The sequence below is a fragment of the Engraulis encrasicolus genome, chromosome 15, assembly GCF_034702125.1.
Source record: "Engraulis encrasicolus isolate BLACKSEA-1 chromosome 15, IST_EnEncr_1.0, whole genome shotgun sequence".
Classification (NCBI taxonomy): domain Eukaryota; kingdom Metazoa; phylum Chordata; class Actinopteri; order Clupeiformes; family Engraulidae; genus Engraulis; species Engraulis encrasicolus.
The window spans coordinates 31,204,485-31,231,786 of NC_085871.1; the positions used below are offsets into that span (position 1 = coordinate 31,204,485).

A 27,302-nucleotide genomic window follows, 5' to 3' on the forward strand; every position below is an offset into this window, starting at 1 on the left:
ATTTTAGGCTCTGGAGAATCAGGATTTGCCTGTACAGTAGGGGCCTACAGAACTTGAAAGTTATGGGCGCAGAGTAACCTACCTGCACTTATTTTTTTTTTTGCCTGATAAAGCACTGACAACTCTTTTAGGGTGCACTGTGCTTCCAAGCATGGCTGTGCCCAGTTAGTGAGAACAGAAGCCATAAACAGCCAGAAGAGAACAGGAAGGGGGCAGTCAGAATAAAGTGGTCTCCACGGCAACGGCAAGTAGGTTCTAGAAAGGTGAAGTCTGCTTGGATTCCAGGAAGCACTAGTCCTACACTGCACAGCAGCCATTCAAGGACAAGATGCAATGCTCCCAAAATCCACTCATCACATCCCTAACAACCAACCAACTATGGGTGTTTAAATGAAACGGAAATAAACCATGCATGGGTCTTTAAAGCATAACTTCTGCCAATTTCAATATGTTGTTGTATTGCTCGCGCTACCCTTGACTTGCCAGTACGATGCTGCATTTTTCGACTACGCCCTTTCCGAGATCTGAGCTATTCTAATGGGGGCAGATTTTGTTTACATTAAAACATTCCTTAACATAGGCCTACTCCAAATATTTTCCCAAAAGGTATCACCGTTTGCTAGTTGTCTGCTGATGTTGCATAACCTTTTTGATGTTATTGGGAATACATGGGTTCTCAGTGTTTATCAACACGACTGTTATGAGGAGGGACAAGACACTGGCAGCCAACCACGTGAGCTAACGTTTTGACCGACAGCGGTTTCCAACAATCAGAGGTTGAGTTGTGCGCAACTAGGTTAACGCAGTCAAGTTATAAACTAAATTTAGAACCCATGTATAAATCAAGATTATTATTATTTTTTTTTTAAGTTAACAAATGCCTGACCCCATTAAAATGACCAGGATCTCAGAAAAGGCTGAAAAGAAAAAAATCTCAAGGACTGACAAGTCCAGGGTAGTGTGAGCATTACAACTGCATGTCGAAAATGGCATAAGTTATCCTTTAAATGAAAGAAACAATGAATGACTATTGTCGTGTAATTATGAAATGTTTTATTACTACACAGCCATATTATATGCACACATCTAGTGTGAACTTAATGGAAAAACACAATGTGCACCATATCATCGGTTTACCATTTCATATTTATTATTAGTTGGCGCTATGATTTCTTAGGATAGAAGAACAAAAACACCACCACTACACAGGAGAACTGTACATTTTCTAAATAAACAAATAACTGACAGGGGTCACCATGGAATATTTAGAATTTCATGATAAGATGATGACCACAAAGAAAAGACAATACAAAGACAAAGTGAAAAAGCCATTAGAACCGTATAAACAAAGTGTTCATTTAAATACTCCATAAATTAAAAAATATACAGTACAAGGTCAATTAGTACTACCATACAGTATAGAATACTTAAATTGTTCAAACTATGGGTGTAGAATGACCACAAAAAAAGTAAAAACAAAAATAAAAAAGTAGGTAGAGCAAAAGGCAAAAAGACAAATGAAAAGATTTAAAATTCTCCCACATCCACTCGCTTGTCACGGAACTTGTTCCTGGCCTTGGTCCGAGCTTTGAAGGCAGCAGCATTGTACAGATGCTGGAGGAGAGAGAGGGGGTGGAAGACAAAGGAAAGATGGGCAGTTACTAGCTGAAAACATACTCATTCATTAACATTTTCTATTATACAGTATGATGTAACTAGGTCATGTTAACATGCTTCGTGTACATGTAACCTGTATACATTGTATTCGTGGCATGTATGAAATGGCTCACATTTTACTACATTTATAGCAACATAAAGGCATTACGAGCTGAAAATATACACATCCATTAACTTTATCCATTATATGTTGTAACTAGGCCATGTAAACATGCTTCAAGTACATGTAACCTGTATGCATTGTATTCATGGTATGTATGAAATAGTTCACACTTTACTACATGTATAGCAACATAAAAGGCGTATTGTTGTCTCCATTTTGCTTTGTTTTTTTGTGTCCATCCTGACATTTCACCTTAAAACTAAATATCTCGTTTGTGAGATAAATACAGGGTTCACAAAAACAGTAGGGATAAGATGTAGCATGGACACGGATGGTTATTTAAGCAGTCCGTCTCACCCTTTCCAGCCGAGAGGTCTTCATGGCCTTGAGAGTGGCGGAGTCGATCAGTATGGGTGGCCCCAGCTGAAACACGTCTCTTATAAACTCATTACTCTGCAGGAGGGGAAAACAGACGCGGCAGGAGCTGGGGTTAGAAGAAGCGGGAGAAGAAGGCCTACACCATTTATGCCATGTTGTCTCTGGAAGATTATGCGTGATGAAGCTGGCTAAATATGACTGGATGGGTCTTTTCACATCGGCTGAAGTGTTTGTGTACATGCTAGTTAGAAGTTTTTGTTCCCATGCGTACTGTGTGGTAATGTCACATATGTGCGCTTCGGCTGTGTGCGCGCATGTGTGTGTGTGTGTGTGTGCACACATCAACACAGGTGCGTACAAATGTGTACCCAATGACTACTACTGTGTGAGATTTATTTATATTCAGGTTGCTGTATGCGAGTGTGTGAGAGAGAAAGGGAGAGAAAAAAAATTGAGTTTTTTTTTGTCCTGCTCACCTGCAGGTGGTAGTTCATTCCAGAGCCCACAAACTCCCTGAAGGCATCGTAGGTCCTCTTCCTCACCCAGCTGTCGATGGTCATACGCTCCGTGCCAAACCGGATGGTCTCGCACTGGAAATCTCCCTCCTGACACACACACACACACACACTTTTGTTATTTTACTTGCAGGACACTCATTTACTACCATTACAATAAAACTAAAAGAAACTGTGCCCCGACCAAACCTATACCTATCTCAGCCTGTTTGTAATACAATGTTTTCCACTTTTAGGTGTGAATAGTATCACCAAGACAAAACAAAAAATGTTTGCACAATATATTCCTTTCCCACAAATGACCACTTCTCGTCAGGGGCTTTTGTGCTCCATACTTGCCCAAATTCCAGGTACACATGCACACACAGGGGGGATACTAAATTAGTGTGACATTTGGCCAGCCGTTCATAAATTAACATGGCTTGCAGTTGGGGGGCCAAAAACACATCCCCCTCTGGTTGCCAAGGGATTCAGCCAGCTAAAAGCCTTCATTTAACTAATGCTTCATGGGGATAGGCAAATTAAAAAAAGGTTTCATTACAGATGCCTCCTACGCACAGAATTAAGGGAGGTGCTTCACTGACTCACTGTTGTGGGTACAGTCGCAAAAGCCAATCTCATCACACTACGACAGCTTTACAACCGACATCATCATCTCAACATCCACGGCCTGCTGCAACCATGACGACCATCCCTGACCAGGACATCCCCACACCCGCATGACCATGGCGACCAACACCAATCACATGCTACCCTGGCAATAGCTTGGCAGGCATCAGGCTGCAATACTCGTCACCCGCACAATTCTGGGTGCTTGACTTTTCCAGGACTTGCTGGCTTTGATGTAACAAACTGCTGTTCTGTTGCCAATACACTCCACTTAGTGCGGTATAGATTCTATATAATAGAAGGAGGGGAAGACCGAAAGGAACGAATGGACCAGGGCTCCCACTCCATGTCAGAAATAAAATTCCATGACTTTCCCTGACCACAAAACAAAATTTCCATGACCTCTCGTAATACTGAATGGCCGAAATATCAAGAAATGTAGCGATGTGGTCATCAATTTGTAATAGCCAGTCTTTTCCAATCATTTGCCACTCAGCATCACACAGCATTCCATGCTCCAACTTCGAAACAGTTTGTAAATTCAGAATACTTGTTAATTTTGTAATGAGTGGAATGCCTGCTTTCTTCTATACATAGGCAGTATTCTCTTTTCGGAGTGTCAGGCTGAGTTTAGCAACAGAGCCAATGCTTTGGAAAACTAATTCCACTGACATTTGAAAGCATGTCTCCATGTCTCTTAAAGTCCCCCTGGAAAACACTTGTTGTGCTCCTCCATCCAGAACATCGCAGGCCCTTAAAATGTAGTTGCCTGGCAACACAGCCCCTCTTTCTGCCCTGTGCTTCTCCAGCTTAAGACTTAAATACAGCATGAAAGTCTACTACGTCACAAACACTCACACTTTTTTAATGGAAACGTGCACAAAAACGTTGATCTATTAACTGGAAGGTACAAAGCGGATTCCAAAAAAGTTGGGACACTTGGTATTTTGTGAATAAAATCAAAATGCTACCATTTTCAAAACATTCAATATGTTAACAACATATCAGTTGTTAAAGGCAAGCAGAATGATTGTTTTGGGGTAATTATGTGATCATTTAAAAATTCACCCTTGCAACAAATTCCAAAAAAGTTGGGACAGGGCCAATAAAATGCCTTTTATGTTGGATAAGACTAAACACAACACAAGGGAGGAGACCTAATATTTAAATACTTTGACTGATGGCATGATTTTATTTAAAAAAAATAGATATTTTGATATGCTATACATTATTTCAGCAGCTCAACTGATAGGTGTGTTCTTCGACTTGTTTACCTTCTTGTTATGCTTAATATGTGGCATATCCTGACTGCAAGAAAACAATTGTGTCACCTGCTTTCTCTTATGATGGAACCACACTGTGGGAACATAGTAGAGATCGAAATTTGCCATCATTATGGGGCAATATCTAAAGGCTGTGCTCCCAAATATAATGCCTTGGTAGCTATGTATGCTGTTTAAAGTCTGAATATATCATTCAGCCCTCATTTTAATGCTCTACATGAGTAAGAAGACCATAACCAAGGCATCTCTGCACCCCTTTATCATCATATATGTTGTCTTTCTGACTGACCACTAAATCAAGCTGAAGTATTCATTTTCTTCATAACCTGGGTGGTGCATGACTCCATGATTTTAGAAAAGAATAAAATATTTTCCATTTTGTAATCAGAGGACAGTTTCACATGTCTCCTAGGTCCATCTAGAATGAGCTTTGCCACTTGCAACACTGATTAATGTCTGCATCATGTGCCTTAATCAAGTGTTGTGTTTATGGTCATTTTTTCAACAGCTGTCATTGTTGGAGTGTCATAGTTTCCTTATTGACGATGGGTATGTCATGATCTCATAACTCTCAAAGCAATGATTTTAAAGAACTCTACATTACAGAAATAGGCCTTATATGCCTGCAATTTTGATAATTCAATCTTTCTGTGTAATAGATCAGTAATTAGTCCCTCAAAATCTTCGCTACTGAGTGCCACAGCCTCTCTGTGATGGTATTTTATTTGTGCATTCATGTTGCCAGTCAATATACTTCCTTTCAAATTATTCCTCCTTGTGTTATTTTTAGAATTCTCCAACTATTACAACATTTTTTGGCCCTGTCCCAACTTTTTTGAGATTTGTTGCATGGGTCGAATTTTAAATGACCACATACAGCTCCAGGCCTTTTTATTAGAATACCATGAAAAAGTTGATTTATTTCCATAATTCCATCAATAATGTTAAACTGTCATGGATTGTAGATTCATGGCCCAGTTTTTTAACTATTCCAATCATAATTTTTTTTCTTTTTATATACGTTGGCCTTCCAGCTCAAAAAACCCATGAATTGGGGAATTCGCATTATTAGAATATTGTTATAAAATCACATTTTTCTTCATCAAAATTCGGGTCACATTAAATCAGTTGAAATTTGGTACTTTCTACATAACATGCAATGGTCAATACTTGGTTAGGACATTCTCTGTCTTCATAATGGCAATGATGCGTTTAACATTGAAGTCAATGGCAAAAACAGTGCATGGGAGTTATGGAGGCCCAGATATCCTTGATGTTTAATTCTAACTCAACAGAAATTAAACCCCATTCATTTTCAATGGGGTTTCATTTCTGGTTATTTAGAATTAAACTGGTGAGTTAGCGCCAAAACGTGGCATGGAAATCTACAGGGTATATTGAAGAATGAAGTGTGGGGTACCAGGTCAACAAACAAGAACAGCTGACAGCAAAGCATCAAGGATATCTGGGCTTCCATAACTCCCATGCACTGTTTTTGCCATTGACTTCAATGTTAAACGCATCATGGCCATTATGAAGACAGAGAATGTCCTAACCAAGTAATGACCATTGCATGGTATGTAGAAAGTACCAAATTTCAACTGATTTAATGTGACCCGAATTTTGATGAAGAAAAATGTGATTTTATAACAATATTCTAACAATGCGAATTCCCCAATTCATGGGTTTTTTGAGCTGGAAGGCCAACGTATATAAAAAGAAAAAAAATTATGATTGGAATAGTTAAAAAACTGGGCCATGAATCTACAATCCATGACAGTTTAACATTATTGATGGAATTATGGAAATAAATCAACTTTTTCATGGTATTCTAATAAAAAGGCCTGGAGCTGTATTTCCCTCAAAACAATGCTTTTGCCTCATTTTAACTGTTCCCATGTTGACCTTGTGCCATTGTGCACCTTATGCATGGATTGAATGTTTTGAAAATGCCAGCATTTTGATTTTATTCACAAAATACCAAGTGTCCCAACTTTTTTGGAATCCGCTTTGTATATGGGAAATCTTTTAGACTTTGAAATGTGGGAATGAACGGGCAAATTAAGACTTCCTCTTCCTTTATTCCCACAGTCTTCCCGCTGACCCTAACCAATCAGTCAGTTTCAGTAAGTAAATTACATTTGATATTACATTAATATCCCATCCTAGTGGCCCTTCCTTCCCTCCCCATCCCTGGAAAATTCTAACCAGAATGCATCAAACTGGCAAAGTGCGCATGCCCACTGCCTAGCAAAAATCTTATTGCGTCGTCACGAACGAGCCTAATGTTGAGGGTAAGAGGAGGGATGGTTATAGGGGTAACTAATGACAATGCTTCCTTGTGTCAATCTGGGCTTGGTCCTAATGAAGCTTCACCAAATTCTAACCAGAATGCATCAAACTGGTTAAGTGCGCATGCCCACTGCCTAGCAAAAATCTTACTGCGTCGTCACGAACGAGCCTATTGCCACCCCAATGTCCCACCCTGGTCTTCTCCCTCCCTCAGCAGGGCATCCCTGACGACTCCGTTTCCTCTCGTTTTGGCTGGAACTCTGCCAACCCACAATAACAGAACCCAAATGTCCCACCCAGTCCTCTGCTCTCCCACTCACCTCCACGGCCTTGAGGACGTCCCTGAAGACAGATCTCTGCTTCCTCTTGTCGTTCTTGGCTCTGTGCTTGTTGCAGTCGGTCGCCAGGGCATTCAGCTTCTCGCACAACTCCTCCCAGTCCTCGCTGTCAAAGTCCTGCAATGCAAAGCACACACGCACACAAAAACAAGTCAGCACTTGTTGGAAACACAACTACTCTACTTCCACACACGCACATACACAAAGATAGATGGATAGTGACACCACTGTTCTACATTTTAACCCCAACTGGCAAAGCTCAATCAGAACACTGCTGTGTATCCACCCGTCAACACATCCATTCCATCCATCCATCCATCCATCTATCTCCCTTCTGTCCATCCACATCCATCCAGCCATCCATCCCTTGTTTTGATTCTCTGCTTCTGGGCAGACCTACCGGCTCCATATCCCTGGCAAGTTCAAAGAGCAGTGCGATGGTCTCTCCTGCCGCGATCCTCATGTTCACGTCCTCACTGTCCAGCAGAGTAGGCAGCTTAGGCAGGTGCCTGGGAGACGAGAGAGCGAGAGGGGGCATTTATTTCACATTTGTAAAGGCAGACACTCTTATAGACTAGTGTCCATCTTATACATACATATGTATTCACGACACGCATGCACCCCTATAGGTAATGAAGCGGGTAAATATAGTGTGTCAATAATTATACACACAAATAAAATTGCTTGTGTGGGGTCAGATTAATAAAGCTTTAATTCACTTAACTGAACTCCTACTTCACGGTGTAAAGAGTGTGATTACATTACATGCAAATAAATAAAAGAGCGAAAAGATCAAATATCCATTTACGAGCTTGTTAACGTGAGTTTCATTTGCCTCTTATACATTAACCTCAAGTAGATTGAAATGAAAAGCCCGCTCTCATTCCCAGTTCTGGTATTGCCAAAAGACACTGATATGAGAAGAGAGAGAGAGAAAAAAAGAAGAATCCTCCCATGCTGTCCTCCAAATGGCCATTTAATGAACTGCCATGATTTTAAGCGTAATACTCAATTGTGTAGTACAGAGTAGATAGGAATTGGTGTGTGTGAAGTGAACAAACAGTATATATATATGAGAGAGAGAGAAAGAGAGAGAGAGAGAGAGAGAGAGAGAGAGAGAGAGAGAGAGAGAGAGAGAGAGAGAGAGAGAGAGAGAGAAAAACTCTGTGCACCTCACTCACTTGTGCAGTACGGTGCGTATGTGGCTGCCGCTGCTGATGGTCAGTAGCAGCGCCCAGGACAGCAGTGCGTTGGTGTGCAGCTGGCTGGTCTGGGGGCTCAGGGAGGCCCGGCTGCCGTCCGCGCGAGTGTACGAGCGCGTGAACAAGCTCTCAAACAGCTCCATGGTCCCACACACATCCTGAAGACATAAACACACGACAGGGACGGACACATCAGACTTGAACAGCTGTAGATGGCGGTCTTGTTTTACTTTTCACTTTGCCTTGGAACGCTACAGATTTGAATAATTAAGAGCAGTGTTTCTCGACAGGGGCTGTACAGCCTTCCAGGGGCGTTGAGAAGGATACAGCTGACAGAAGGGTGTGCTCAGTTACACATTAGTCTACTATACTGTTTGAAGCTTAGGGGGGCGTTGGCAGACTCTTTTTGAGGTCAAGGGGCCATCGGTTGGTTTATAATAAGGTCAAGGTCAATAAGATTTGTTTAAAAAAGGTTGAGAACCACCAAATAAGAGGAAATATGGCTCTTTAACTTCATATTAGGATTTCTCATTTCTGTATTAGCCATTCTTTCACTTGAACTTTGTCTTCAATTTGTGTTTTTTCAGCTTAGAATCTATGCATGTCCATCTATCCCATCTATAAAAGTCAGTTCACAGAAATGCAAAGAAGTCGAATGAGCAATGAGAGCAGAGGTTGAACTAGGATGAGGTGGAGCTTTATAGTCCATAGTGATTGGCTAGGAAAGTGGGCAGCAAGAGTTGCATGATTTAACGTTGTGTCAGCATTCAATTATATGAAACGGTGCCTTAGACATGGAGGGGAGGAACAGCAGTCACCGTGGGGAGGTTGATGGGGGGGGGGGAGAAAGTAGACATAAACAACCAATCTCTTTCAAACCAGACATACACACACCAAATATAGATAATGTGCAGCACACAAAACACGAAGGGAAAATACACATATACAGCTCCAGGCCTTTTTATTAGAATACCATTTTTGATTTATTTCCATAATTCCATCAATAATGTTAAACTGTCATGGATTGTAGATTCATGGCCCAGTTTTTTAACTATTCCAATCATTTTTCTTTTTCTTTTTATATACGTTGGCCTTCCAGCTCAAAAAACCCATGAATTGGGGAATTCGCATTATTAGAATATTGTTATAAAATCAAATTTTTCTTCATCAAAATTCGGGTCACATTAAATCAGTTGAAATTTGGTACTTTCTACATAACATGCAATGGTCAATACTTGGTTAGGACATTCTCTGTCTTCATAATGGCCATGATGTGTTTAACATTGAAGTCAATGGCAAAAACAGTGCATGGGAGTTATGGAAGCCCAGATATCCTTGATGCTTTGCTGTCAGCTGTTCTTGTTTGTTGACCTGGTGCCCCACACTTCACTCTTCAATATACCCTGTAGATTTCTATGCCACGTTTTGGTGTTAACTTACCAGTTTAATTCTAACTCAACAGAAATAAAACCCCATTCATTTTCAATGGGGTTTCATTTCTGGTTATTTAGAATTAAACTGGTGAGTTAGCGCCAAAACGTGGCATGGAAATCTACAGGGTATATTGAAGAGTGAAGTGTGGGGCACCAGGTCAACAAACAAGAACAGCTGACGGCAAAGCATCAAGGATATCTGGGCTTCCATAACTCCAATGCACTGTTTTTGCCATTGACTTCAATGTTAAACGCATCATGGCCATTATGAAGACAGAGAATGTCCTAACCATTTCATGGTATTCTAATAAAAAGGCCTGGAGCGGTATACACCCTTGTACATACTGAGCATAAAAATGTGCACACACACAAACATGTATACACATGTGTGCGACCATTTATGGAACGTGACAATTCAATAGTGTCCCTTGGAACGTGACTGACGCACGCACACGTTGGGTCCCGCAGGCTAAATATAGATGTTAAGAGCAAGAGATCTGGGAAAATTCCATGCTTACCAAGACATTGTCCTCAGCAACCAGAGTGCACAGGCCCAAACTCGTAGCACACTGCAGAAGAAATGTGCAAAAACGACAATTAGGAACCTGCAAGACTCCTATAAACTTATTACAATCTCTACAACCAAAAATGACCATAATACACTGTTGGGGTGTTGGGGAAGTCTAAAGCAAAGTGCTGCTTGCAGATTAGGTTGTGCATGTGGTGAGCATGAAAACACACAAATTACCAAGTAAAGTTAATTCTGAACAAGAGTTGCTGAGTTCATGCTTTTGTCAAGCAAAGAGTAACAGTAAAATTCAGAAATTAGGCTTCTTACATTAGTAAAATTGGGCTTTTAATGGGGAATCATTTAGATTTTAATGAATTCTGATCACTTGGCTTGCTTTAGATTTGCCCACATTTAGACGTGGTGGGCCATAGAAGTGTAGTATGCCTATATGCCACTGCATGGTATGCAAGAATTATGAATAATATCACAAATAAGATATACACAAATTATGACATACAAGCTTACCACGTGGTGGGAATTCTAATTTAAATTGTATATGTATATGAATATGAATACACTGAAAATCCTCAGTGACTGGTACGCATTTAAATGTGTAAAATACAACATAAAAAGCTCACCACCTGCCGCGCAAGAATGTTGATGTAATGAACATTCTCTCCCACCCGCCAAGCGCTTGTGCACGCATATTAAAACATAGAATTCTCACCGCCTGGCGAGCCTGTATGTTGGCAGAGTTGTCTGCGAGGATGGTCTTGAAGATGGGCTTGAGCGATTTGAAGACCTCCTCACTCTCGATGCCAGAGCCCAGCTGGATGCAGAGCAGGCAGGCCAGGGAGGCCGCCGCACGCTGCTCATCACCTTTACCTGGGGGTGGAGGGAGAGAGGGGGAGAAAGGGAGCGAGAGAGCGCGAAAGAGAGAGAGAGGGCGCGAGAGAGAGAGAGAGAGTGAGAGAGCGAGAGAGGCGGGGTGGAGAGATGAAGAGAGCGAGCAATGAGGGGGAAAAACACAAGAGAAAAAAGGAAAAAGAGAGAGAGGAAGAAAGAGAAAGAAAGTCAAACACGTGAGACGGGGGTCAGGTGGATCAGGACACTACTGAAGCGGTCCATATTCGCACTCACTACCCATGAGGACCCAGGTCTGAACCCAGACAGACTCGTTAAACACACACACACACAGACAGGTTGGCAACGGAGTACTGCTGTTGGGGAATGGGGCCATGGATCAGCTCAGATTAATACGTACCGGTACGTACACACACTTGTACACCTTTCTTTAAAAGTGGAAGGCTGCAACATGTTTTTAGTCATATCACCTTGAACCCCATCAGGAGATTCCAAAAGTAGTAAATGAAGCCACTGTTGACAAGTTCTCTAGCTCCCGCCAAAACCTGTAGTCTTATTTACAAAATGTCAGTGCATCCTTAGTTGGCTTAACCAAACAAGGTTTAGGGGCGTGGGTACCTCCCCCATCACACAACTTGGCTGGTATTTTGGAGGACCAGGCGGGTAGTTGCAATACTTGTTAATTCAGCATAAATTGGAAATTAACTGCATTTAGCAACTGAGGTTTTCAACTTCGGGTGTTCTGATAAGTCATGTACAACTTCCAACATCCCAGAATCGAGGCTTTACACATGTCAACAGGAAAACATACAAACGGCAGCTTTAAGCAGTCTTCCCATATGGTAGATTACCTGAGCTTACACACACACACACACACACACCTTTCTTTAAGCAGCGCTCAATGCTGTCTGTGATGGTCATCCTCTGGTCCAAGATGAACTCGTACAGTATCTTGGTTGCCATGGCAGTCTTCAGGCCGTCCAAAGCACCCTGCCTGGTCTTAGCACTGAGAGAGAGAGAGAGAGAGAGAGAGAGAGAGAGAGAGAGAGAGAGAGAGAGAGAGAGAGAGAGAGAGAGAGAGAATGAAAGAAAGAAAGAGAGAGAGAAAGAAAGAAAGAGAGAGAGAGAGAAAGAAAAACAGGTTAATAAATACAAACCATCCAATCAAAAAAAAAAAAAATATGAATGAGTCAGTGCCACTAGTCAAGAAAAGTTCAAAATGCAGGCAGTAGGGGTTGAGCAAAGCATTAACAGATAACAGTTGCAAGCATTTAAAGAAGTTAGCGAAAATGGTTAGGAGAGAACACTTGCAAAACATGGCCACCGCTCTGGACAGTGGGTGAGCAGTGGCCTATATTTATGAATGAAGGGGTTAGGGCCGAAGCAGGCCCTTTTTTTGTACTGGCTCCTTTGCAGCCCGATGTGATGTACGCACACAGGGCTCCAGACTAACTTTTTGCACTGGTTGCACTGGTGCGCCTAAAACATTTTTTTAGGTGCACCAGCACAAAATGTAGGTGCACCCAAATGTTTTCACCACCCCATACACACACGCACCTCAGCTTTAAAAAATAATAATTAAAAATAATAACAATAGCAATAATAATAGCAATGATAATAATATAATAATAGTAATAATAATAATAATATTATCCTATTATTGTTGCTATATTTTAAAAGACCTGGAGCCTTTCATGTGCTATGCTAGTCTTCCAAATGTGCTCCTTATAAAAGACATGACAGTAGGCTACCTAACTAACACATCTTGGCTACAAGCAGTTTGGCTGGTAGAAAAAAACAAATTAGTAGCCTTTTAGTCAGTCAGTCCCTCCAGTTTTTCGCGATTCAGCGATCGCGTGGATTCATGCAAATTCAATGATATTCCGCGTAATTTCACGATGCCGCGTAATTCCTGTAAAGCCGCATTTTTCCCGCAAAATTTCAACATTCTGTGGAGTTTATTGATTTATATTTTCGTCAAAAAAATAAAAATGTGACTACAATACCACCGGAGATGAAAACCAATACGAAGCATTTTTGTTAATATGTCACTGAAACATTGAAAAAGAATTGCCTGCAATTTCGGAAGTCGCGGCCCTCATCTCAGCTGTTCCGCGTCTCTCCTCCCCTCCCTCAGACATAGGCTACACGCAGGCGTCGGTGCTGCACACTCAAGACCTTTTTTTTTAACAGCAGTAGCCTACTTTTCAGTGCAATCCTGGGTGGAAAAAGTATTGTTGCCCATGTAGCCTATCCATACTGTCGCACAGTAGCAAACATCTTACGTTAGGCTACATGTTTGCGGAACTTCTCCACTCTCCCCCTGTCGCTTTCATGAGCATGCTACCCGACGGTCCGTTGTCTGATCTTTTTTTCAATGTTTCGCTAATGTTTGTAATTTAAGGTCTATGTCTATGCGTAGGCACAAGCCTTCTGATAACAATCACTGTAGTGCCGATCGCAAAGGTTTCGGAAGTGTGGAGTTTTGCAACTTGTTTCAGTCAAGGACACAGAGATAGGAAGTGAAACGGCTCTTCCACGCTTTCACTGTGTTATTGCAATAAAGTCTTGCGAATCCATGCAACCATGCACACAACCATGTCAACGAGAGCGTGTATGCCATCACAACTTTGCATCAAGCAAATAATATGCAACAGCTTGCAATAGCCTACGAGCACGAGAGAGAGAGAGAGAGAGAGAGAGAGAGAGAGAGAGAGAGAGAGAGAGAGAGAGAGAGAGAGAGAGAGAGAGAGAGAGAGAGAGAGAGAGAAGAGAGAGGAGAGAGAGACGCGTTTCTTCCAACAGGTGACATTGTAACGCTTGCATACAGCCTGGCTACTGTACCCCGCGACGCTCTTCATTAGGCCTAGTGGTAGGCTATACCCACAAGTATTTTTTCATAACACGCTGTCCCGTTTTCCCCCGAAGTCGTTCTAAAATATTGACAGAGATTTATGAGTGTCGCGGCCATGATTTTTTTTTACACGGACGCACTGGCTAATAAGACGCTCTGACAGCTTTTGACAATAGCCTATTTTATTATTCTATTATATAAGTGTGTTTCTGAATCTCTCTCTCTTTTGTCTTAAGCCTGCTTAGACTGATTGTGGTTTTCAGTTACCAAAAAAACCCAGAAAGGGATGCAAAATCTTTGCAAAAAATGAGGAAATGCCGCAAAATCTTTGCAAAAAATGAGAAAATGGCGCCACAAAATCAGACATTTTGACCGCAAAAATCACAAAATCCCAGTGCAAAACCCTGGAGGGACTGGTCAGTATGTGTTTGACTAGTAAGATCAACATACCAGCCTTTTCTGCAATAAGGCTACGCACACGGCACAAGCACAGAGTTACAATATGAAGATAGATAGATGGATGGATGGATGGATAGATTTTTTTAACAAACCCTGCTAAAATGTCATGATTTTTAAAATCATTAGACACAAATAGCCTAGCCTATGTTTACAGTGGAATCTGAGGTGAATTGGGTTTTGTCTATTTCCCCGTTTTTGAGCGCTCTCCCTCTGCATAATGATTGTGGTATCTTAGCAAGCGCTACGAACAGACACGACAGCACTAGTGCGCTCGCTCGCTCACTCACTCACTCTCTCTCTCTCTCTCTCTCCCTCTCCCTCTCTCGTGCCGTCTCGAGGTGCATGTACGATGCCTTGCCGACTGATAGGCAGTATGTAGCATGCCCTAGTCGCTATCAAAAAACTCTCACAGAAGTCCAAACAGACAAGCGCGTCGCCTGTTGTTTGGCCAGCTCTGCACGCGGCCGAAACGGGCAATTCCGCACCCGTCTGCATTTTTGTGTGGCAATGTTTGATATCCGCTCAAGCCATTTAGTTTTCCCCCGTGATTGTGACTCTCTCGTGTTTAAAATATCCTCAAGTCATTTTGCTGTTTTTACCGTGATTGTAACCCTCTCGTCCGTTGCAAAACTCGTCTGGTTGAGAACACAAAACTCGCTGGCACATGTGAACTCGGATAGTTGAGCGAAGTCGAACATTCTATTCTGAAACGTCGGGCTGCCTGTGAACGAGGAAGGGAGAGAAAACTACCGGTAGTTCAGCGGAGTTGAAGGAATGACCGACGCATCGACACGTTTTATTGTGTGATGATGGGCCACTACTGTAGAATGTGATTTTATGTCCATTAAAACGGTTGTTTGGTAATTGATTTTGTTCTACTGATGGCTGGTCGCACCGGTGCGCCTAAAAATATTTTTTAGGCGCACCATTGAAAAAAATGGGCGCATATGCGACCAAATTGGTCGCACTCTGGAGCCCTGGCACATAAATGATGCAACTGTGTGCAACAGTATCTCTGCCAACCCCGAGAGTCCCCATGTCTACCTATCATGTTACAGTTGTTAGGACTCTACTTCTTGTGTGTGTGAGTGTGTGTGTACGCTTTGTAGGCTATTCTCCATCCCCCAAACCAAACACTGTTCAAGTTCACAGAGACGTAAACCCACAGTCTCCTGAGTCGCATGTTTGCTTGCTCTGGCACACAGTCTCAAGATGACATTAAAACACCATCCTCAAGTCTCAGACTGACACTGTGTCCATCATACAATCCATGGTCTCGCGCACACACACACACACACTCGTACCTCTTGTCGACAGTGCTGTCGATGTACACCTTCAGCTTGAACTGGAAATCCTCCTGAGCCGAATCCTCGCCCGACTCACCTGCTGCAAGTAAAGACACACACACACAATTAATGGGTGTCCAGCCAGCCACAGTTTTGTACAGACACGCCTAAGCTTTCCCTTTTGCTTGCATTAGGGCCACCAATCAGATAGCTTACTCTCCAATACGACATTTGCATACAACAAAGAAAGCAGAAACTACATTTTATGGCTGCAATGTTTCACAAAAACCTGCTCTTGCCATCAAATAGTAAATATTAAGTACCCATTGTTTCACAGCTGACTTTGGACAACATGCCTGAGACATCCTGGTCAGACTTCAGTGTACTACTCCAGTGTTTGCATAACCTTGAGCTTAACATTAACAGTGCAACACACTGTTGCTTATCCTTCCCTCCTCGTTGGCTGCTCCATTCTTTCCTCTTGTGAACATTACCACTAGGGATGCAAATTATCGATTAATTCATTAATCATTAGTTGATAGCCTTATCGATCGACTTACGATTAATTGATAAGCGGCGCTTTCTCCCAAAATCTCAATGTTTCTCAAGAAAAAAACTACTAAATCTAAACATTTTAATAAAAAAATGAGATAAAATACCATATTTAAATTAATTCTATTTCAATTCTTTAATCCAAAGGTGATTTAAATATTCCTAGTATTCACACCCCTCTTCACACACACTCTTCACACGCCCATTTCACCTTCTTGTCAGTTGAATTGTCGATTAATTGTGATTAATGTTTTTAATCGATTAATGCATTGATCGATTAAAGTCGATTAATCGCTTGCATCCCTAATTACCATTCATGTACATTACATTTAACGCCTTTCCTCCTCTGCCACGTCTACGCCATACATTTTACACCCTCAGTCTAACCTACACACATCATATAATCAAGAGCGAGTGGAGCCATTTTCCCTTTCTGCAAAGTCACCAGCCCCACCTCAAAATAAACATGGCTGCTCCTTTAATTTAATTTGGAAGTCTACCAACTATAAGCTACACTGCTCTGCAAAGGTTGGCCTATACACTATACCACAGACTAAACTACTACAGAACTAATCAAAGACTAATGGAAAAATGTTGCCTTTCAGCAAAGCTTTACGTATTACACTGCACCTCAAAGTCAACTTGGTAGTCTTGCCACGCAGGTGGAAGGAAGCCAACTAAGCTTATAACCCTTTTCTGCTCTGCAGCACAGCACAGACTAAACTACAACAGAGATTTAACTAAATCAAACACTAATGGAACATTTTCCCTTCAGGCAAAGGCCTCTGCTATACCCCAACCTGAACTTGGCTGCTCACTCCCTCCCTCTCATTTATAAGACGACCACACAGGAACATTAAACCCCCTCGTGCTCCCCAAAGGCTATAGATTAAAGCAGTCCGAGTTGCTGAACTAATAAAACTGTAATGCAGCCTCGTCTCCCTCAGCTTATATCAAGGTTATAGCACCCATCTCAACCTACGCTTGTACCTCCCCTCTGGCTCACAAAAGACTAATAACTTACTCATACATACTGTAAAAGGAGTCCTGCTTAACATTATACTTTGAAATGAGAGGCAGGTGTTAATATTTGACAAATAATGTGACTTAAAAATGATGCAAATGTTTGAATGATAAAAGAATGAGACCTTGGTGGTCTGAAAGAGTACACTCCCTTCACATGCTTCAACTATCACTCTTCGTCAGACATGTGTAATACAGCATCTCTACCACGCATAATATACCAGTACTGCACATCTAATCTTTCTCTCTTGCTCCAAAGTTTGAACTGAACATTAAGTATGGGGCATGGGGAAAGACAAACAAAGAGAAGGTGAGAAAAGAAAAGTCACAGCAGGTTATCTGGTGCGCACGCACGCGCGCACACGCACACGCACACGCACACGCACACACACACGATTCCATAGAAGGGCGTGCCTGCCTGCGAACACAAAGTCTGTCTCGATTTACCGACAGCTGTGTGGACAGAGATAAGCAGAGCAGCCGGCTCACTCAGACCTGCTGACGCATGCCCACACACACACACAAAACAGTCACATGCCCTTTAACACACATGGAGAAACGCAAAACACAATCACAGAGACACAACACAAATCATAGACAAGCACGCATACAATCGCAAACACACATGCGCACGCAACTATACCAAACACACACACACACACAACTCATTTAAAAGCACACACACAGTCACATGTATGTCAGCACATAAAACAAGAGACAGAAGCACATACACAGTGCTTACCCCACACCCACACAGTCTCTAAAACACACATTGTAACAAACACATGACTAATGCTTGTAAACAAACACACACACACACACCCCTTTACAATACAAACACACACACACAGTGTCTTACCTTCCTCTGCGACGCTGACAGAGTCGCTGAAGCTGCTGCAGTGGCTGAGCGTCTCGATGGAGGCGTCCTCATCACTGAACGGCTGCCCATTGCCATGGTGGGCCCCTACACACAAAATACTTTAATTAGTTGCATGTCACATTAGGGGTGTGCGATCTGACGATATTATACCGTGAAAGACGAGGAGGAGTGGAGAATCGCAGGCGATCTACCAAATTTGAGAAATCGTATAGATCGCCATACCGCGCAATGTAGGCTATTTCTGTTTAACGCTGAAAGCCAAGCCGAGGAGGAGTTGGTTAAGAAGAGGAAATCCACCTCTGTAGTCTGGAATTGGTTCGGGTTTTCTCCCACTGATGAAGAACAAACGTCCGTGATATGTAAGATGTGCAGAGAAGACGTGAGAACGTCCGATGCCAGTACAACGAATTTATTCAAGCACTTGAAAAGTAAGCACCCCAAGGAACATGCCGAAAGTGAAACGATGCGAGCGGTGCTGCCAGCCACCTCCAAAGCTGCGGCCTCGGTGGAAAAACCAAAGCAAACTACTCTTACCCAGGCATTTCAAAAAGGAACCCTGTATGATAAGACCAGTAAGCGGTGGAGAGAGGTAACAGACGCTATTACATACCATCTAGCTAAGGACATGGTCCCTTTCGCGACAGTGGAGAACGAGGGATTTAAACGCCTGATCAAAGTCCTTGACCCCCGCTATGCGATACCAGGCAGGAAGTTTTTTTCCAACACTGCAATGCCACGTTTATACACAGAGTGCAGAGAGAAGCTGGGACACAAAATTCAAAAAGTGCAGTTCTTTGCAACAACCAGTGACCTGTGGTCTAGCCGCACATCCGAGCCTTATTTAAGCTTGACCATTCACTAAGGTAAGCGTACCCATTAAGCCCACCAAAATCTAAATTTCTTTATTTTTCAATCATCTTCACACAATTTTTTTGTGAAATGATTTCTTAAATAGTAAGATTTACCTCTCTTCTCAATGTTTATCACTGAATTGATGAATATTTCAAAGTACAATATGAAGATTTTTTACGAGAAAAGTGAAAAGTCTGAATGGGCTTAAATGGTACCTTTGGTACCATTTAAGCCCACTTGTTATTTCTCTATCAAAATACCTGGTGATGTGTGTGAGTTGAGTTTAAACAGTGTAGCCTACATGGCATAAATGGTTTCAGATCAAAATATTCTTCCAAAATGTAAGATTTGCTAAAAAATAATGCATAAAACCTAATTAAACATTACAGCATCTCTTACTTCATATACTTCATAAAATTCTTCATCCAAACAGATAAATTATTTTTTCTTATTGATTATTGTTAGTTCATTACATTACGGCTTTTTGACCTACTACTTCAGATTGTACAGCACTTTTTATGTCCCTCAAAGGCATTTTTCATTAGCATGCATGCCAACTTGCATGCATTTCAATGAGGTGTACCATTTAAGCCCACCTTGTACCCATTAAGCCCGCCTATACAAAGAGCTATTTTATGGAAATAATCAACTCCACAAAAACATTTCATGACGCATTTCTTTAAAGATCAATGCCAAACAAACTGGAATATGCTTAGAATTCATACCTAACCACCTTAAGTCTTACGGTAGAGTAAGATAAAGATGGTGTGTGGTTGTATCAAGAGAATATCAGCGTTTGCTCGCTCATAAAACACATCTTTCCATTTGAAGGGAAATGCTATAATTTAGTAAAACACTGCATGTATATATATAAAAATCATTACATTTACCTCTTAGTTCACTAAATATGAAAGTATTTTCAAAATATTTTACTTAAACTAGCTGAAATGCTATGATTTCTGACATGTCCCAAAACAGCAAAGTTTTGAGGCAACTTCTTGTCAGTAGTCCTGAGACTGGGTTCACTTGAACGGGGATAACTCGACGATAAAAAATGTGATTTGTTTGCAATAAAAAACATTTTGTCAGTTACTAAACCCTTTAATTGGATAGGGTGATGAACAACAAAATTCACCTTTTCCCTTTCTTTAAATTAACCTCAAAGTTGAAAGTGGGCTTAAAGGGTACATGGGCTTAATTGGTACGCTTACCTTATATCGATAACTGGAAGCTCTGCAGTGCGACTCTGCAAGCAACGTACTTCCCAGATGATCACACGGGGGAGCTCATCGCGCAAGAACCAGGGGTGATAGTGAAAAAAAATCCTGAGCCTGAACTTTTTCCCCTGCTCTAACGACGACGACAAGATACTGCATAGTGACGTAACGTAGGCCTGTTTTGACATTATTCAAGCCTGACAGTAGAAGAAAACCCTGAACCTGTAACACTTTCTGAGGTAAGAATAACCTAATGGCTTATTATTATCAATGTTTGTATTTTTGCAAAATCTGTCAAGCCTGAAATCAGGCATGGAGCCTGAATACTATCAGCCCTGAAGAACTGAGAGACTCACTAGAAAGTTGGGGACTCCGTGAGGAGAACATGACCTGCATGACTACAGACAGTGGGGCCAACATGGTGAAGGCCCTCCAACTTAACAACTGGACTCGTCTTCCCTGCTTTGGGCATAGGCTGCATCTAGCCATTGGTGAGTAGAACTAAACTTAATACATGAATAATGCATGTCTGTTAAAATGTTTTCAATATTTATCTGGAACAGATTATTAAAAAAAACTGTTGGGATTTCTATGATTAAATGTTTCTTCACATATGATAACAATAATAATAATACAATTATTATTATTAACATGTGATGATGATGATGATGATGATAAATAAATAATTCTGAATGAAAAATGTGAGCATTGCAACACTTTCATGTTAATAATTAATGGCAGATTAAAATGTTCATTTTGTTATTTTGGTTTATTTCTGTCATTGCATCTGGGCTGGTTTTTAAAATGAAATATTGTGTGCTCTTCTTTTGTAGAAAACAGTGCCAAAGACCATCGAGTTGTTCGTGTGACATCTGTCTGCAAAAAAGTGGTCAGTGCATTCTCCTTCAGCTGGAAGAAGAAGAGGGATTTGGTTCAAACTCAAACAGAGCTGAAACTCCCACAAAAGAAACTCAAAACAGAGTCACCAACCAGATGGGGATCCAGACTTGCCATGATGGAGAGGGTGTTGGAGCAAGAAAGTGCCATCTCCTAGGTCCTCAAAGCTGACAGGAAGACGCGGCAGTTGGCTCCATCATGGCAAGATGTTGAGGTCATGGAATGTGTGAAGAAGGCCCTCGGCCCTCTGAGGGACTTCACTGATGCGCTGTCTGGGGAGGATTACGTGAGCGTGTCATATGTGAAGCCAGTCCTGCACCTGCTCAAAGTGAACATCCTCGAGCCAAGTGAAGAGGACATAGAGCTGACTAACACAATGAGGACAACAATCCTGAGCTACCTCAACGACAAGTATCAGGACCCCACCACTGATGCACTGCTCGACATGGCTTCGCTTGTGGACCCCAGGTTCAAGAGCCAGTACATTGCTACAGAAAAGACGGAGGAAATACAAGCCAGAGCTGTTTCTGAGATCGAGTGCTTATTGAGCACACAACAGCATTCACTGCCCACCTCCACTTCACAGAATGATCCTGAGACAGAATACCAACCCCCACCAAAGAAGGCAAAGAAAAAAACATTAGGAAGCCTTTTCAAAACCTCAGGTTCTGCAGCTGACACAACAGGTCCCACCCCATCTCTGAGAGAGGCAATCGAGGCTGAAATGAAGGCCTATCTTTCCACCCCAAATGCAGACAGTGAGATGGATCCTCTGGAATGGTGGAAAGTCCACGAGGTACATTTTCCCAGAGTAAGCAAACTAGCGCAGAAATACCTGTGCATCCCAGCCACAAGCTCTCCCTCGGAGAGAGTGTTCAGCACAGGTGGCAACATCGTGACTTGTCAAAGGGCTACTCTAAAGCCAGACAAGGTGGACAAATTGATTTTTCTGTCAAAAAATCTGTGACGGGGAAACTGAATTTCCCCTCTATCAGGAGGAGCACCCTGATATTTCTTTGCACTAGAGTGTTGCACTACTTTTTGCTTTGGACATTTTTTTTAAAGCGATTTTGTTATTTTGATAATCATGTAAGTTGATTTTAAATCATGTGAATATAGCCAGCAACAGTTTGTGTACTTGAACATTTCATATTTTACTTTCTCTTTTATATTCTAAGAGAATGCACTTTATCAGAGTGAGAATGTTCTTTTTATCAGAATGATGTTCATTTTTATCAGTGAGAATGTTTACTTCATCAGTTGGGATGTTTAGTTTATCACAGTGTTTCTCACTTTGTCCCAGTGATTTTACAGACTTAGTAGTCTTCACTTTTATTTTGTTGTTTTGAATCATATTCCAATAGTGCACTTTATCAGCGTTGTGTGTTTTTTACATTTTATTTTGTTTACAATGTTTGCAATATCGTTCATTAAAATCTTCTGAGAAAGAAAGCTTTGTAGCCCCGTTTTTTTTTTTTTTTTTGAATATCGTGATAAAATATCGAAATCGTGATCTCATGCAAAAATATCGTGATACAATTTTTTTCCCATATCGCCCACCCCTATGTCACATTACATTTAAGGTATCGGCCGATATTTGCTTTTTTTTTTAAAGTGTATCGTATCGGCCGATACGCGTGTGGTTTTGGCCGATAAGCAATATTTATTATTTTATGTCATTCGACACTATTTTTTTTATTTCTTGATTGTTAGACATTACTTGATTGTTAGAGTGGGTGTTTAAATGTTACAAGTTCTACCTCAATTTGATAATGTTATAGGAATGTTTATTTTTAACTTGAGACCTGCAATATGTCATTTTTAAACTTTTTTTTTAACCCATATCGGCCCCAAATATCGGGTATCGGAAATCGGGTATCGGCCAAGGGTGATGGAAAAAAAAAATCGGTATCGCATTGGCCATTAAAAAACCTGTATCGGTCGACCCCTGATTACATTACATTAAATTATTTAGCTGGCCTGTCCAGCATTGTGGTGGGACCCTAAATACACAAATATCATCTCTCATAGGCACACACACCTGACAGTTATTACATTACAGTTGAAAAAGGTAGGTCTGCACACTGCCGTTAAGCTAAAAAAATAAAATAATTGTTATTTAAAAAGTAACGTCTCGATCACCCTGGATCTTCATCAGGCGGCATGTCTGACTTTTGTCTGGCACCTGCAACAAGTGTTTTTGGATGTGCGCACCCTACCCAAAACTACTGGAGTTATTACATTACACACATGGTCAACATTTACAATATACATGCAAAACTAAATTTAATTCACGCTTGATTGCATTCGGTCAGACCCACATGGCTAGTCATCACATTATGGAATACAGTTCATCATAGCTTACAAATATATGGAGTATTCTTTGACGATTGTGGTTTTAGCACTTTAAGGTTGGATATACAGTACATTCTTGATTATCAGCAACACAAATCCTAGAGAATACATACATCTATCATGAACTCTAAGATTGGCGCTTATTTCAACACCATGATAATCAAACCAGAACTGCTTCAAGGTGTTTGGACATGTCAACAGTAAATGGCTAATTCATAAACATTGTATAATAACGACAACTGCTTTTGCACTGCACAACTCAACATGAATACCAAGGGCAGCAATAGTTTTTTTGCAGAGCAATGTGTGCAAAATGGCATTCATATGAACACCACCAAGGTCTGTTGGTACTCAATGGCAATCAGGTCAACTGATTATGTACAACTACTTCTTTAAAAGGGCAATGTGATTCAGTTGACCGGTCAGATGGAGTTCTGACACTTGCCCACTGGTCAACACACACACACACACACACACACACACACACAACTTTGCCCTACCCTTGTCAACAAACTACACATTACAATCTTATCATTTCGGTCAGTGTGTGCGGTCCCAATGTCCCAAACACACACCTGCCTTGTCACGTGTGGTTTGACATAGCACGCAAATCAAACAGCTTTTCCATTCTTTCCTTACATAAGATATCGCACCCTTTGCTGGTGTGACGCTGATCCGACCAAAACTTCTTTCGCCCACGCGTGTAAAAACAATGGCAACGCCTACTGCTATGGCACTCCAATGAGAGGTCTGTTGTAAAGTCAAAAATGGATCCTTCACTTTTCCAAAAAAGGACTTTGGTCTGTAAACACAACGACGCTCACGTGTGGATAGCAGGCGTTCCCGCCCGGCTCCCTACAGCTGATCACTTTGAATAGCACGTGCCACGTTGCGCCGAACATTTCATGAATATATTGGGTACCAGATCTGTCTTGAAATAAGCTGATAACATAAGCAACTGCATCGTGTATTTTTTGTATGTTATATGGACGGCAATTGGGAATATGTAGAGCTCGTGACAGTGATTAGGCGCAAATGCGTCCATGCACGACCGCGTGCCTTACATAAGCAAAGCTTGAGGTCAGTCGTCTACCCGCCACTATGCACGCGACTGTCCAACTCCATCAAATGCCGCACACACATAGCAGCGCAGGTAACCGCAGTCATAAAATAGACCCACGCTGAATCTTCAGTTTCACTGATCGACCACGAAACAGTGTCGGTCCCATTTAAAGAACTAACCCAGCTAAAGCGAATGTTAATCGTCCATTTCTAGCAGCGCAAAGAGAATTGATCCCAGTTTCCTAGCCTAATGTCTAAACGCCATGCCATCGCCCAACAGCAGCATTAGTCCACATTAAACACATCGATAACGGGTGAAACAGTAGTTATATGTTTAAACTCAATAGTTATTGAAGTTTAAAAGTTCAAATATACCCCATGTCCAAAAATCTTTTGTTTATGGTTGACTAGCATGATGCTAACCTGACAGCTAAAGTAGGCCACACCGTGCTAGCTAGCTGCTTGTGTAGGTAGCCACAAAGGGACACGATTGTTCCCATTGTAGTATTTTGCTACTTGAACGCGTATAGGCGTCCATGCTATACAAAGCTATAGAGAACTACAATTCCCATATTCGTTTCAGGGAAATCCACAGGCCAAAACAACCGGTCATTACTGGAACACAGCACTCACTTACCCCTATTGCTCTTCTTCTTGGATCTTGGCATTTTCCTGCAAATTTAGGGCGCGAATAACCAAAATCAGCCAATACACGACCAGTTTTTACTATGGTGTCTTCTAAAATAAACTTCTTCGAATGGCACAGCAGACAAAAAAGTGTTGAGAGCGATTCCGGTGAAAGACTTGGAACGAAGACGATACATTTTCCCTCTAAAAAACTAGGCTGCGACGGATGTTTACCGCGAGATGGTTTTATACCAGGCCCGTGTCACATGGGGATCGGGGCGGGAGCTAGTCGTCACCACACCAATCACATTCGAGAAATGAAATGACGCACCGTGTTTGGGTCCAGAGAGATTCTAGAATGAGAGGGGACATATGGCGGCCATCTTGGTGACGCCTCCGGGGTGCTATTTCGCGATTAAGTAGACCAGATCTGAGAGTCAATGGGAAAAATGAATGGGGAAACTGAGTATAGGACGGAGGGGAACCCAGTGGTTGTGAAAACCATATGGTTGAAACGACCGTGAAAAACTGATCAACCTAGACTACTTGGTTGTGTCATACGAGTCAAAATGAAGCTTTTTAAGCCACTTTTCTCACGGTTTTTTTGACAGAGCGCAGGCGCAGTAGTTCCATAACGGCACGAGAGCAACGGCTTTTCACAACTGAGCATGTGCATAATTTCACGTGCGCCGATGCAGCCAGATGATTGGATCACTGTCAACGCAGCTCAGCAGGCACATTGGCTCTTGTTACCAGAAAGGCGGGAGATGTGCGGGTAGACGCCATATTTGCGTTACGAATCTTCACCGTTAATTTCTATGTCCCTGTCCTATCTCCCCTTACTAGAATATATCTCAGGTCTGATGCAATGCGATTGGAATGCGTCCTCTAGTCAGCTCGGGTGTCACGTCCACATGCAAAGTTTTTCTTGGTGGTGTGGTGCGTGTGTAGGCCTATTTAGATAGATGACTTTATCTGTGTGCAGGTAGACCTACCAGTAGGCTATAGGCAAAGCTATGCACTTACAGGGACTGCACATTCTGTGGTTTATCTGTCTGCATGACTATTTAAAATGGACCAGACACCCCAACATTGAAATGTGATGTTTTGGACTTCTTAATAGAAGAATAGATGATACATTTTAGCCAAAATTTTGTATGGAAAGCCCTGAAAATACTGACCTAATTCTCAAACAATAGGCTAGTCGTGTCTTATCCACTGACATGGAACTAGCCAAACACAAATGATGCTTTGTACAACTGGTGTTGAATATGCATTGAAGGCATGTGTGGTGTCAAGGATGTTTCCGTTATTCTTCCAAGTGGAGAAGGCTCCACCTTTTGAATCAGGCTCTGTCTCCACTGTGGGATTGAGTTGGTAAAAGGACTGTCATGGACCCAGCAATAATTGTTAACTTGCATGGAGACACACAGATCCACACACACACACACACACACACACACACACACACACACACACACACACACACACACACACACACACACACACACACACACACACACACACACACACACACACAGGGCTGTGCAATGTACTTTTATCGCTATAACGATATTGCAGTGTATCGATACCAAATATCATAATATCGATATATAAACAATATTTTGGTCAGTTGCCTTTGTTGCCAAAGGAGACAGCAACAGAGCATTCCCCTCCACGTGAGCCACTGCCTGCACAGCTGACTTGCAGCCAACCTACACCTAAACAAAAGAATTAATAGTTGACTTCAGGAGGAAAGAACACCAGTTTGAAACCATTAACATCAACGGTGAGACAGTGGAGAGGGTGAGAGACTTTAAATTCCTTGGCGTTACCATCTCAGAGGACCTCACCTGGGACAGTCACACACAGCGCATTGTTAAAAAAAGCCAGCAACGTCTGTACCACCTCAGACGATTGAGGAAGTTTGGGATGAGACCCAAGATCCTGAGGTCGTTTTACAGAGGCACCATCGAGAGCATTCTGACGGGGACCATTACTGCATGGTATGGGAACTGCTCTCAAGCCAACAG

General features: G+C 41.8%; 2 protein-coding genes across 2 annotated transcripts; one reads left to right on the forward strand and one right to left on the reverse strand.

The window, feature by feature from the left end:
* Nucleotides 1-1,128: 1,128 nt before the first annotated feature.
* On the reverse strand, nucleotides 1,129-25,506 carry ifrd1 (interferon-related developmental regulator 1). The gene is made up of 12 exons (XM_063217385.1): nucleotides 25,280-25,506; nucleotides 18,239-18,343; nucleotides 15,823-15,904; nucleotides 12,087-12,211; nucleotides 11,069-11,226; nucleotides 10,349-10,399; nucleotides 8,377-8,555; nucleotides 7,596-7,704; nucleotides 7,178-7,312; nucleotides 2,635-2,763; nucleotides 2,138-2,233; nucleotides 1,129-1,614 (listed from the first exon to the last, which is right to left on the reverse strand). Exons 1-12 carry the CDS (start codon nucleotides 25,308-25,310, stop codon nucleotides 1,528-1,530), a joined length of 1,287 nt encoding a protein of 428 aa, XP_063073455.1. The 5' UTR covers nucleotides 25,311-25,506; the 3' UTR covers nucleotides 1,129-1,527.
* LOC134463977 (E3 SUMO-protein ligase ZBED1-like) lies at nucleotides 20,331-24,203 on the forward strand. Its single transcript, XM_063217386.1, has one exon. The coding sequence runs from the start codon at nucleotides 21,443-21,445 to the stop codon at nucleotides 22,190-22,192; it is 750 nt and encodes a 249-aa protein (XP_063073456.1). The 5' UTR covers nucleotides 20,331-21,442; the 3' UTR covers nucleotides 22,193-24,203.
* Nucleotides 25,507-27,302: the final 1,796 nt, after the last annotated feature.